The sequence below is a fragment of the Oncorhynchus masou genome, chromosome 3 (genome assembly GCF_036934945.1).
Source record: "Oncorhynchus masou masou isolate Uvic2021 chromosome 3, UVic_Omas_1.1, whole genome shotgun sequence".
NCBI classification, from domain to species: Eukaryota; Metazoa; Chordata; class Actinopteri; order Salmoniformes; family Salmonidae; genus Oncorhynchus; species Oncorhynchus masou.
The window spans coordinates 12,382,521-12,397,144 of NC_088214.1; the positions used below are offsets into that span (position 1 = coordinate 12,382,521).

The following is a 14,624-nucleotide window of genomic DNA, read 5'->3' on the forward strand; positions in this document are numbered from 1 at the left end:
TAGTCAGACACTATGGTAGTCCATTATTCAGTCATTTAGCAGACACTACAGTAGTCCGTTATTCAGTCATTTAGCAGACACTATGGTAGTCCATTATTCAGTCATTTAGCAGACACTACGAGCAGTCCATTATTCAGTCATTTAGCAGACACTATGGTAGTCCATTATTCAGACACTACAGTAGTCCATTCAGTTTTATTCATTATTCAGTCATTTAGCAGACACCACAGTAGTCCATTATTCAGTCATTTAGGTAGTCCATTATTCAGTCATTTATTTAGCAGACACCACGGTAGTCCATTATTCAGTCATTTAGCAGACACCCATTATTCAGTCATTTAGCAGACACTACAGGTCATTTAGTCAGACACCACGGTAGTCCATTCAGTCATTTAGCAGACACTATAGTCCATTATTCAGTCATTTAGCAGACACTATGGTAGTCCGTTATTCAGTCATTTAGCACACACTAGTCCATTATTCAGTCATTTAGCAGACACTATGGTAGTCCATTATTCATTCAGTCATTTAGCATTTAGCAGACAGACACAGTAGTCCATTATTCAGTCATTTAGCAGACACTATGGTAGTCCATTATTCAGTCATTTAGCAGGTACACACTACAGTAGTCCATTTAGTCACACTATGGTAGTCCATTATTCAGTCATTTAGCAGACACTATGGTAGTCCAGTCATTTAGCAGATTCATTATTCAGTCATTTAGCACACTTAGTCCGTTATTCAGTCATTTAGCAGACACTATGGTAGTCCATTATTCAGTCATTTAGCAGACACTCATTTAGCAGTAGTCCATTATTCAGTCATTTAGCAGACACTATGGTAGTCCATTATTCAGTCATTTAGCAGACACTACGGTAGTCCATTCAGTCATTATTAGTCCATTCAGTCATTTAGTCCATTAGTCATTTAGCAGTAGTCATTTCATTTAGCAGACACTACAGTAGTCCATTATTCAGTCATTTAGCAGACACCACGGTAGTCCATTCAGTCATTTAGCAGACACTATGGTAGTCCATTATTCAGTCATTTAGCAGACACTACAGTAGTCCATTATTCAGTCATTTAGCATTTAGCACACCACTACCATTATTCAGTAGTCATTTAGCACACCACGGTAGTCCATTCAGTCATTTAGCAGACACTATGGTAGTCCATTATTCAGTCATTTAGTCCAGCAGACACTATGTTCAGTCATTTAGCACACTACGATAGTCCATTATTCAGTCATTTAGCAGACACCACGGTAGTCCATTATTCAGTCATTTAGCAGACACACTAGTCATTTAGCAGACACTTTGTAGTCCATTATTTATTCAGTCATTTAGCAGACACTGGTAGTCCATTATTCAGTAGTCCATTATTCAGTCATTTAGCAGACACTACAGTAGTCCATTATTCAGTCATTTAGCCATTATTCAGTCATTTAGCAGACACCACAGGTAGTCCATTATTCAGTCCATTATTCAGTCATTTAGCAGACACTATGGTAGTCCATTATTCAGTCATTTAGCAGACACTACAGGTAGTCCATTATTCAGTCATTTAGCAGACACTACGGTAGTCCATTATTCAGTCATTTAGCAGACACTACAGTAGTCCATTATTCAGTCATTTAGCAGACACCACGGTAGTCCATTATTCAGTCATTTAGCAGACACTATGGTAGTCCATTATTCAGTCATTTAGCAGACACTACAGTATTATTCAGTCAGACACTTATTCAGTCATTTAGCAGACACTACGGTAGTCCATTATTCAGTCATTTAGCAGTACTATGGTAGTCCATTATTCAGTCATTTAGCAGACACTACAGTAGTCATTTATTCAGTCATTTAGTAGTCCATTATTCAGTCAGCAGACACCACGGTTTAGTCCATTCAGTCATTTAGCAGACACCACGGTAGTCCATTCAGTCATTTAGCAGACACTACAGTAGTCCATTATTCAGTCATTTAGCAGACACCACGGTAGTCCATTCAGTCATTTAGCAGACACCACGGTAGTCCATTCAGTCATTTAGCAGACACTACGGTAGTCCATTATTCAGTCATTTAGCAGACACTACAGTATTCCATTATTCAGTCATTTAGCAGACACCACGGTAGTCCATTCAGTCATTTAGCAGACACTACAGTAGTCCATTATTCAGTCATTTAGCAGACACTACAGTATTCCATTATTCAGTCATTTAGCAGACACTACAGTATTCCATTATTCAGTCATTTAGCAGACACCACGGTAGTCCATTCAGTCATTTAGCAGACACCACGGTAGTCCATTCAGTCATTTAGCAGACACTACAGTAGTCCATTATTCAGTCATTTAGCAGACACCATTCAGTCATTTAGCAGACACTACATCCATTATTCAGTCATTTAGCAGACACCACGGTAGTCCATTCAGTCATTTAGCAGACACTATGGTAGTCCATTATTCAGTCATTTAGCAGACACCACGGTCGTCCGTTATTGTCATTTAGCAGACACTACAGTAGTCCATTATTCAGTCATTTAGCAGACACTACAGTAGTCCATTATTCAGTCATTTAGTAGACACTACGGTAGTCCATTTCTTCATTTAGTAGACACTACGGTGGTCCGTTATTTAGTCATTTAGCAGACATTACAGCAGTCCATTATAACCATGGTATACAATCCCCTAGATCTGGAAGTGCTTTGAAGAGTACTCGTGTAATCGAGTGAGATCGTACCAGATAAAACCTTTTTAGAGGAGTACTTGTGTATGAATAAGGAATTACAGCTTTAAGAATTACATCTCAACTAAACCATAATCACCCCACACAACGTCTCCTTTTGTAAAAGTTGTTTAATTAGAAAACAAAATGCAACAGAGCACTTAACCAAACACAGCACAATATCAGTACGGCTCAGTGCATGGTACAAATTCACCTCCGGAGGTTTGCTCTGTCGGATTTAAAACATTCTCAGACCCGGATGTACAAAGCAATTTGGAACTTTCCAGAGACAAAACCATATGAAACTTAAAATGGCATTTTTTATTTCTAATACAACTGTCTCGACTGAAAAGTCACGCTGGTCTAGAAAGGGAGGAGAAAGGCAGAGAGATAGAAAGATCTACATAAAGTAACATTACGTTGGCCAAAGACAAGTCCAGGTAGATTCTCGTGCTAATGTTTTTTTCTTCTCTTTTTAATAATACGTGGCAGACTACACGAACAAGTAAAACAAATGAATGAAGAGAGAAAGGCAGAGAAGAGCTGTGACGAGCTAAGGGGACTCTGCCCTAGCGCTCTGTGTCGTCCTCTCTCCTCTATCCATGCTCTGGCTCCTCCTGCGCTCTCGGTGTTTCCCGTGGTCTTTCCCATTGCTGGGCTCTCGTGGCCGTGGCCCGCTCTTTGCTCCGGCTCCGCTCTTTGCTGCGGCTGCGTTTTCCTGTTTTCTCCTTCTCCCCCAGCTCTTGCTTCCACTCTCTTCTTGGACTTCTCTCTTCTTGGACTTCTCCTTGTGTCTCCTTTCCCTGCTTCCGCTCCGACTGGAGCGCTTGGCCTTCCTCTCCTCCCTGTGCCCCCTCCTCTCATCCCGCTCTTCTTTGTGTCTCCTGTCCTCAGTCTCTCCCTTGCTCCTCTTGTCCTTGGACCTCTCCCTCCCTCTGTCACTGCCCCTGTCTTTCCTCCTGCTTCTGTCGTTCTCCCCGCCCCCCTCCCTTTCTTTCTCCCTGTCTTTCCGCTCTCCCTTGCGTTCCCTGCTCCTGGACCGTCGCCTCTCCCTTTCTCCTCCCCTGTCCCTCTCTTTCTCCCCTCTCTCCCTCTCCCCTCCTCTCCTGTCCCCGTCCTTACCCTCCCTCTCCTTCCTCTGGCGGTCACGTTCCCTTTCCAGCTCGCGGTCGAAGCTTGGGCCGTGGCGCTCTCGTTCGCGGTGGTGGCTCCTGCTCCTCGACCGTTTGGGGGACCTCCTGGGGCTCCTGACCAATAGAAAAACAGAAACAAACCTAAATATCAGCCTCATGAACAGCAAAAACCCTCTCTCATTGACAGAGATGCGATCCACATAATACAGAATACTCTTCGGAGTGGCTTTTATCCATTTCCTACCGGGAGCGTCTACGCCCTTCTGTCGCCCGTCCCTCCTCTGGCACAGGTTCAACCGGTTCCTCCACCTTCTCAGGAACCTTCCGGGGCCTTGCCTTCATCTGTGTGTCAATCATCTTCTGCACAGGCACCGGGATGCGTGGGAAGAGTGTGGAGAACCACTCCAGCTTGGTGAGAAACGACCGGACCATCTCACCGATGGTCATAACGCAGCCGCCTCCGGCCTTCACATCCAGCTCCTGAGAACATAGGGGGGGGGGGGGGGTATTGAAAACGTTATTAACACACACAGATGCAAAACAGAACTACAAAAGACATTGCATTCATTATCATATTTATTCAGCATATCTCCCTAGTCCCTTGTTTTTTTAACACTTGCCTCCATGACTCAATTAGAAATCAAATATAATTTGTGATGACCAAGTACTGAACCTTCACCTCTGATTTCATCTAGCTTAATATGCTCACATATCAATCCTTATCATGTGTTTGCTTATAGTTCAACTTAACGCCTGATACTGACTATAGGAAATAATAGTATGGAAATGGAAAAATGGTTTCTCTCATTTAATCTGTCTGGCTGTCCTGAAAAGTCTGTACTTACACTGTGAGCTCTCTTACACAACGATATGTTAGCAAAATAACTGAAAACACCCTGGGTTGCATCTCAATAGTCTAAAGTGGCTTCCTCTCCTCATCATTTCCTCCATCTGCACTAGCATTAAAAGAGGAAGTAAAGATGGGGGTGAGACAAGGAGAGGAAGCGACTTGAGATGGACAATTGAGATGGATCCGTAGGCAGGCAAAAAAATAAGGGTTAAGGAAAGTTTTTTGCTTCCTCCTTCCTAGTTCTCTCGACAGTCCAGGGAGACGCTGGCCACAGTGCAAGTACAGAGTGGAGGCATGTAGGTAGGTAGATAGGTATGTGCACAGCAACTACAGAGAGACCAGGTCTGAATGGGTAGAGAACAGCCGTTTTGCACTCACACACGCAAACCAACAGTGCTGAGAGATACATTATCCAATTCACCTGCTGCACAAGGGGCATCTAAAGAAGAGAACATGGGAATTAGCCAGTTGGGTAGGATGTCAGAGGATGTCAGGTTAAAATATTTCATCAGAACAAGAAAGTAGGCCTGGTTGCACAGTCTGACAAACAATATCCAGCCAATTGAATTGAAGGTTTGAATGCACAGAGAGGATACAGTGCATTCGGAAAGTATTTGTTACGTTACAGCCTTACTTTAAAATGGATTAAATACTTCCCCCCCTTATCAATCTACAGACAATACCTCATAATGACAAAGGCTTTTATACAAAAAAATAAAATACAGAAATACCTTAGTTACATAAGTTCTCAGGCCCTTTGCTACGAGACTCTAAATTGAGCTCAGTTGCATCCTGTTTCCAATGGTCATCCTTGAGATGTTTCATCAACTTGGTTGGAGTCCACCTGTGGTAAATTCAATTTATTGGACATGATTTGGAAAGACACACACCTGTCTATATAAGGTCCCACAGTTGACAGTGCATGCCAGAGCAAAAACCAAACCATGAGGTCGAAGGAATTGTCTGTAGAGCTCTGAGACAGGATTGTGTTGAGGCACAAATCTGGCAAAGGGCATCAAAAAAAAATCTGCAGCATTGAAGGTCCCCAAGAACACAGTGGCCTCCATCATTCTTAAATGGAAGTTTAGAACCACCAAGACTCTTCCTAGAGCTGACCATGCAGCCAAACTGACATATAGAGGGAAAAGGCCCTTGGTCAGGGAGGTGAGCAAAAACATGATGGTCACTCTGACAGAGCTCCAGAGTTTCCATGTGGCAATGGGAGAACCTTCCAGAAGGACAACCATCTCCGTAACACTCCACCAATCAGGCCTTTATGGTAGTGGCCAGACGGAAGCCACTCCTCAGTAAAAGGCATGACAGCCCGCTTGGAGTTTGCCAAAAAGCACCTAAAGAATTCAGACCATGAGAAACAAGATTCTCTGGTCTGATGAAACCAAGATTGAAGTCTTTGGCCTGAATGCCAAGCGTCACGTCTGGAGAAAACCTGGCACCATCCCTACGGTGAAGCATGGTGGTGGCAGCATCATGCTGTGGGGATGTTTTTCAGCGGGTGGGACTGGGAGACTAGTCAGGATCGAGGGAAAGATGAACAGAGCAAAATACAGAGATCCTTGATGAAAACCTGCTCCAGAGCACTCAGGACCTACGACTGGGGCGAAGGTTCACCTTCCAACAGGACAACGACACTAAGCACACAGCCAAGACAACATAGACTTGTCCCGAAGCCAGTCCTATGAATGTTCTTGAGTGGCCCAGCCAGAGCCCGCACTTGAACCCGATCAAACATCCCCGGAGAGACCTAAAAATAGCTGTGCAGCAACGCTCCTCATTCAACCTGACAGAGCTTGAGATGATCTGCAGAGAAGAATGGGAGAAACTGTCCAAATACAGGTGTGCCAAGCTTATAGCATCATACCCAAGAAGACCCAAGGTTCTTCAACAAAGTACTGAGTAAAGGGTCTGAATACTTATGTAAATGTCATATTACAAATGAGCAAAAACAAATAAAAATTATGTTTTTGCTTTGTAATTATGGTGTTATGTTGTGTTGATTGATGAGGGGGGGAAACAATTTAATCCATTTTAGAATAAGGCTGTAACGTAACAAAATGTGGAAAAAGTCAAGGGGTCTGAATACTTTCCGAATGCACTGAACATCTACTACAAAGTTCTCCTCAGAAAATTGTTCAATTGTATTAAAATGTGCTACACATGGGATTTTTTTGCATTGTAATTCCCAAAAATGTACTTAACGTATCTGGTGCTAATAGCGGAACGATAGTGTTTCACAGTATTACTTACCCACCAGCGTTGTGATTGTCTGTTATATAAGTGCCTATTGATTTCTCCCACCGGAGTGGCATCTGTTATCAAACTGGGAAAGCTGTTCTGACTTTGTGGCTGTGTTATCTAGTGGAAATGGCTGTCATTTCATGTCTGGATTTTTTTTCCAAACACTCTTTGCTCAATTTCAGTTTATGTGAGAAAACAAGCACAATAGGGAGTCGTTGTACCATCTAAATCACTGTGAAATGCATTTTCAATATAAAATGAATATATAAATATAAAAATATATATTTTTTTTTTTTTACAGCTGTTTGAAACTGGTGGACCAAAAATGAAAGTAACTTTTGTTTTGGACCACCAACTTCAAACAGCAGAAAAAAACAATATTTGTTGTTATTAAAATATATTTCAGTGATATAAATGGCACAATGCTTACCTACACTATTCAGTGCTTGTTTTCTCAAATAAACTGAAACTGAGGAAACACTGCAGAATTTCTGCAACAAGGAAATGGCAGCCATTTCCACTAGATAACATAGCCACAAAGTTAGAACCAGCTTAGGTGAATATCCAATCACAACACTGGTGGGTAAGTAATACTGTGAAAGACTATCATTCCATTATCAGTGCCATCTATGTTAATTAAGGACATTTTCTGGAATTACAATGCAAAAATTCCCCAAAGAATTCTGTGTGGCACCTTTAAGTAGGAGGGAGAGAAAAGAAAACGAAGCAATGGATTTGTGTTGAAATATACGTGTTGTTATATTTTAAAATAAAATGTGTTAATTAGAATAAATACATATCTGAGCCTGGGAGAAACAACGTTACACATTTCAGTGTAAAAGGTCAAATTGTGCAAATTAGATTTTTTATTAATTGAGTTTGTGCAACAAGTCCTGATTGCATCTTGGCAAACACAAAGGGCATGCCTTTAGTTAACAGAATTTGACTGTATGGTTCAACACTACGTCAAATATACTTACCCTGACAAAAACAGGCAGCAGAGCAGAGTGAATGACCTAACTACTCAACTTTGCGCGGGGGGGGGGGACTGGGGACAATTAAGCCAAATGAAGGCAAAGGTGAAAAATCAGCTCTGAGCATCACAACGAGGAGAGAACTGAGAGCCAACAGTTTGGATCATGCCAGACTAGTTAGTGAAAGGTAGAGAAACATGAACGTATTACCCGTGTGGACATACCTCCTCATCATCCAGGAAACCATCATACCAGTCCACCAGGTCTGCAGGGGGCTGGGTGTATCTGGAGGAAACGCACACATAACACACTACTGAGCATCCCATTGAATAACACATGTAGAAGTCTTTGACTTCCGCCTGCATCTTGACGCACATGTTAATTAACCATCTGAAGGTAGATACTGTTTTGACATTTTTTCCCTTTAGCAGACACTCCTATCCAGAGCGACTTACAGGAACAATTAGGGTTAAGAGCCTTGCTCAAGGACACAGGCAGATTTTTTCTTTCTTCACCGAGTCTGCTCTGGGATTCGAAACCATAAACTTTTCAGTTACTGGCCCAATGCTCTTAGCCGCTAGGCTACCTACTGTTGTCTGCGAACACATCTTATATAACACCTCTATTCCAGGAAAATACATGTAGTTAATTTAACAACATATTAATAGAGATGTCGGAACAAAATGGTATCATTTAGGCATGCAACTATATACTGCAAAATGGCTGCTGAGCATCTCACAAAGAGGTCGCAACCCATTAGAACAGGGTGAGTGAAATGTATTTACAACCAAATAAAAACAAGTCCAATAGGTTCTATCCTTTGTGCAAACATTTGCCTTTTACATAAACCAAAATGTAAAAGAGTCGTACCTTATGTACATGAAACCAAGTGCTCTGATGTAGGGCGAGTCGTTGTGAGTTATCAGTCCCATCACCTGCTTGCGGGTCATCTTGAGGGTAAACAGCTTATACAACAGGCAGAAAGCCGTGGACACAATGCCGCCTGTCCCGACTCCACGCACCTGAGAACAGAGGTTCATGTGTTAGACGTTTCGATTTTTGGGACCAGTGTTCCTAACATGTATCTGAAGTGGACCTCTACGTTTTGGGGGGAATTATCCTTTTTCAACACGGTCCTACTCCACAGCTAAGTTAAGTGTATTGCTTGAGTTTGTCATCTATCAACTACTGACTTTTGATGCGTGTATGTATGTATGTGTGTCTGCGTGCATGCATGTATGTGCACCTAACTAAGATGCTCTGGATAAGAGCGTCTGCTAAATGACTATAATTTTTTAAAAAAATGTCAAATGTATGTGATGCACTTATGAACACAATTAGGCAGAGAATAGCTTCTCTGGTCAGGATGTAACTTACATTGATTCTATTGACAGCAAAAGCCATTAAATCAGAGAAGTCAGAGAGTGACTGTTACCCCCATCATCTAGGACAGAGAAAGAGGGGGAGGCAAAAGGCACGTACTTTCTAACTTACCCCTCCGCACATTCCAGTCTGTCCAGCAGTCTTCCTGCTGCCTTTCTCCCAGGGCTCAACATGAGTCACCTACAGAAACATGTTTTTTAACACGGTGACCCCATGACACAAATCAATGCACAGTGAATCACATTCAGGTTGCAGAAGTCTGTTGTTTACCTCTGGCTGAACGCTGGGCACATCAGGAAGACGCCTTTGCAGCCCTTTACTTTCCAATCACATCAAAATCATTTCACAAATGCTAAATATACACTTACTGTACATTGTTTTTAACAGGCTTTATCAGTTGCAGTCGACAGCATGTTTCAATTACAACACGTTTCTGTCGACTTTCTTTTGTTACACACAGGTGTTCGGATGCATATTGCCATCCTAGAGCGTCTAATGCTCCTTCCTGATGTGCCCAGCGTTCAGCCAGAGGTAAAGACTTCGGCACCCCGAATGACTGAACACGATATGCAACATCTGGGACTAGCATTCCTAGGCATTAGCCATGGTGGAAAAGTGTTTCATAAAGTACACACACTTCCCTTTTTTTAACTGCCTTCTCGCCATTAAATCGCGACAAGGCGGAAATCGACGCCTTTGCAGCCTGAACGTACAAACCGGTCCACGGGGGATACAATGCCTTTCAACGGTAAAATTCGCCGGCCTTTGGGTTAGTTTGGGGCATGCTGAATAGCTAATGAGCACTGGTGGTCGCCCCAATTAACCATTTTAGAACAATTTCTCGCTGATATGAAAAATAGCTACGTTTCCAAAACCGTATTGCAAGCGATGCTTGTTCACGTTCAAGACTGAGCGTGCGTCGGGGCTACGGAAAGATCTCTTCAGCAATACTAATTAGGCGCTAAATGTAGTCAGCGTGTATTAATAGGCTAACATAACACTAGAGTTAACGTTACCTGGCTCGCAAGTCAGGTTAACTAGCTACAGTAACGTTAATTCCAACACAAATTTAATAATCAGCAGTCCACTTAGCTACAGACCGTACAGGAAAACCTAAGAGACGTTAGCTAGTTAACTTAGCTACATAGCTAGCGAACGTTGCAACCCACTCAAATGAGTAAACAGAACTGAAAATAGGGTCGGGTTAGCGGTGGCTAGCACGCTAGCGAAGTTAGTTATCTAACAAACACGCTAGGAACCATTTGAGATGATACTGCCAAATTATAATATGAAAAACGTTAAGCAAAAGCTAGCTACCTGCTACTGAACCATTTAGCCAGTTAAGTTAGCAATTTACCCATACGTTCAAACCGCTACCTAAGGTAGCTAGCCAACTTTAGCTAGCATAGTAACGTTAGCCAGCATCGGTCTGGTTACCTTGAAATATATTTCATCCACCACCTCATGGTAAGTTTTCAGTTCATAGAGCTGAACCTTGAAATATGGAGATGAGAGCACGTTGGTGAGGACCATAGGGTTCAAGTTCATAGTCTTTTCGTTGCCCCAGAGAGGCAAGTTGTTGCCATGTTTTCCAGGGTTAGGGCCAATCTTGTTCACAGCCTGTCCTTGTTGCTGATTCCCGGCTACAGTGTTGTTGGCCATAATGCGAGGATCCCAGGCTGTCGATCCACAAATGCGGGAAATTAGCCGCTATCTGCTAACGCTAGCTAGCTTACACAATCGATGCTTCTGACGATAACGCCATTAAAGCAGGGTTTGAAACCGTCAATAATTGCGGTAAACTATATTCTACAATAACCTAGCACCAGATTATGGCCCACAAAACCTTACTTTGTAGATCTATCTTGCTAGCTGAGTTTCTTCGACAACAGTAGGAGAAAATGGTACGCACGTAACTGCCGCTGCTGGGAGAAGACCGGAAAAGGCAACGAACGCCGTTCGTCCAATGAGTGACTTTCGTGAATGAGTACCAAAGTACAGTAACTGTATCGAGGAATTCAATATCTTTGGCTCACTGCATTCACTGATTGGTGAGCATGGAATGATAGTCGTTTTGAATAATTAACTGTAATTTCTTATAGTAATAAATGTCATTATGTTTTTCTCCTGTTCTGTGTGTTTGGGGCAGAGGGGGAGACATTGAATAGGTCATCAATAAATCAAATGTATTTATAAAGCTATTTTGACATCCGCCGATGTCACAAAGTGCTGTACAGAAACCCAGCCGAAAACCCCAAACAGCAAGCAATGCAGATGTAGAAGCCCGGTGGCTAGGAAAAACTCCCTAGAAAGGCAGGAACCTAGGAAGAAACCTAGAGAGGAACCATCCTCTGAGGGGTGGTCAGTCCTCTTCTGGCTGTGCCGGGTGGAGATTATAACAGAACATGGCCAAGATGTCAAAACGTTCGTAGATGACCAGCAGGGTAAAACAATAATGTGGATGTAGAGGGTGCAACAGGTCAGCACCTCAGGAGTAAATGTCAGTTAGCTTTTCATAGCCGATCATTCAGTTAGAGACAGCAGGTGCTGTCTTCGAAAACAGAAGGTCCGGGACAAGGTAGCACGTCCGGTGAACAGATCAGGGTTCCATAGCCGCAGGCATAACAGTTGAAACTGGAGCAGCAGCACGGCCAGGTGGACTGGGGACAGCAATGAGTAAAGCCAGGTTGTCCTGAGGCATGGTCCTAGGGCTCAGGTCCTCAGAGAGAAAGAAAGATAATTAAAGGGAGCATACTTAAATTCACAGGACACCGGGTAAGACAAGAGAAATACTCCAGATATAACAGACTAACCCTAGCCCCCTGACACAAACTATTGCAGCATAAATACTGGAGGCTGAGACAGGAGGGGTCTGGAGATGCTGTGGCCCCGTCCGACGATACCGCTGGACAGGGCCAACCAGGCAGGATATAACCCCACCCACTTTGCCAAAGCACAGCCCCCACACCACTAGAGGGATATCTTCAAACCACCAACTTACTACCCTGAGACAAGGCAGAGTATAGCCCACGAAGATCTCCCCCAAGGCACAAACCCGAAGGGGGGCGCCAACCCAGACAGGAAGATCACATCAGTGACTCAACCCACTCAAGTGACGCACCCCTCCTAGGGGTGGCATGGAGGAGCACCAGTAAGCCAGTGACTCAGCCCCCGTAATAGGGTTAGAGGGAGAGAATCCCAGTGGAGAGGGGAACCGGCCAGGCAGAGACAGCAAGGGCGGTTCATCGCTCCAGTGCCTTTCCATTCACCTTCACACCCCTGGGCCAGACTACACTCAATCATAGGACCTTCTGAAGTGATGAGTCTTCAATAAAGACTTAAAGGTCGAGACCGAGTCTGCGTCTCTGATATGGATAGGCAGACTATTCCATAAAAATGGAGCTCTATAGGAGAAAGTCCTGCCTCCAGCTGCTTGCTTAGAAATTGTAAGGACAATAAGGAGGCCTGTGTCTTGTGATCGTAGCGTACGTGTAGGTATGTACAGCAGGACCAAATCGGAAATATAGGTAGGAGCAAGTCCATGTAATGCTTTGTAGGTTAGCAGTAAAACCTTTAAATCAGCACTTGCCTTAACAGGAAGCCAGTGTAGAGAGGCTAGCACTGGAGTAGGTCATATTCTCATCGTCTCCTCCTCGGCCCAGATACTGGTTCAATGTTGGGGTAGCTACTGTGTCTTTCATAATTTGCATACCTTCAGTCCTAGCTATGTACACAAGTAATCTGTCAATCTTTGATTTATGCCGACTACTCTTCCTCCATTTGAAAACATCGACCCCTTCCAAAAGGACAACGACCCTAAGCCAACGCAGGAGTGGTTTTGGGACAAGTCTCTGAATGTCCTTGAGTGGCCATGGCAGAACCCCCACTTTAACCCAATCAAACATCTCTGGAGAGACCTGAAAACTACAGCTTCTAACATGATGTCTGGGCCCTTATTACACAGGAGGTAGGGTTGCTGGTTCATTCCCCCTTAATCAATGCAGTATTCTTTGACCATCCAGTCATGCAAGTCCCTTCTCCCACATATTCTAAAGGTGGGTTGAAAGACAGTTCTTCACTGCATGTATCCATTCCTCCCCTCCTTGCTATAATATATGGGCCTTTTCACGCTGCAAAAATCAGCATCACATTTACAATCTATTGTAGCAGCTCTGTGTTCCAGGAACGCTCCCTCCCTGCCAGTGATAGTATATAGCCACGGTAGCCAGCCATCTGTCCTCTGGTACTTTGTAAGCATCTCACCCAGAGCCAGGACTGCCAGACTGGCGGTGACGAGCAGCCCTGAGCCCTTTCTCAACCCCCACTGTGTTGAGTACTACTGACAGCAGTTATGTAACAGCTCTCTGAGCCAGCATGGATTCACTGTTTAAATATCACTAGCCGCTTTTGAAGCATCCATCCATCAATATTCCCATCCCATGGGACTGAAATAAGTACTAGGATATCTATTGTATCGAAAACAAGAAACACGTTTTCACCATGACAACATACATACTACATTTGGGTTTTGTAGCTGCCAGGAAGGAAAAGTAGGCTACAGTTTAGCAGGGGATAGGGAAAAAAATCCAAATCTATTGAGCGAGAGATGTTGTTCTGTAAAGTAATAAAACAATACAATTTATTTAAGAAACAACACAGCATGTCTGTTTGTTATTTCTATACTGTATCCCAATAACAATCTTCCAACATTTAGGACATTGAACAATGTGGGACCTGCACTTGCAACATCAGTCTATAGAAATAACCGTAAAAACAACAAACAAAGTAGGATATCAACATAATAAAGGTACAAACAGTACGATAAGGGTATGAATTGGACAAACAAGAAAGTCATTAAAAGTTTAACATCCTGAGTCCTGGACTTTCTGATGGGCCGCCCCCAGGTGGTGAAGGTAGGAAACAAAATCTCCACCCTGCTGATCCTCAACACTGGGGCCCCACAAGGATGCGTTCTCAGCCCTCTCCTGTACTCCCTGTTCACCCATAACTGCGTGGACATGCAAGCTTCCAACTCAAATATTCAAGTTTGCAGACGACACTACAGTTGTAGGCCTGATTACCAACAACGACGAGACGGTCTACAGGGGGGAGGTGAGGTCAGGAGGCTGAAGAAATTAGTCTTGTCACCTAAAACACTCACAAATTTTTACAGATACACAATCGAGAGCATCTTGTCTGTCTGTATCACGGCCTGGTACGGTAACTGCACCGCCCTCAACTGCAAGACTCTCCAGAGGGTAACACGGTCTGCACAATGCATCACCGGGGCAAACGACCTGCCCTCCAGGACA

General features: G+C 43.5%; 1 protein-coding gene across 1 annotated transcript; it reads right to left on the reverse strand.

The window, feature by feature from the left end:
* Positions 1-2,829: 2,829 nt before the first annotated feature.
* On the reverse strand, positions 2,830-14,601 carry LOC135510284 (pre-mRNA-splicing factor 38B-like). The gene is given in 8 exon segments (XM_064931097.1): positions 2,830-3,387; positions 3,389-3,455; positions 3,458-3,963; positions 4,094-4,329; positions 8,154-8,214; positions 8,800-8,951; positions 9,424-9,492; positions 10,750-14,601. Coding segments are annotated over 8 exon segments (1,434 nt in total). The 5' UTR covers positions 10,975-14,601; the 3' UTR covers positions 2,830-3,269.
* Positions 14,602-14,624: the final 23 nt, after the last annotated feature.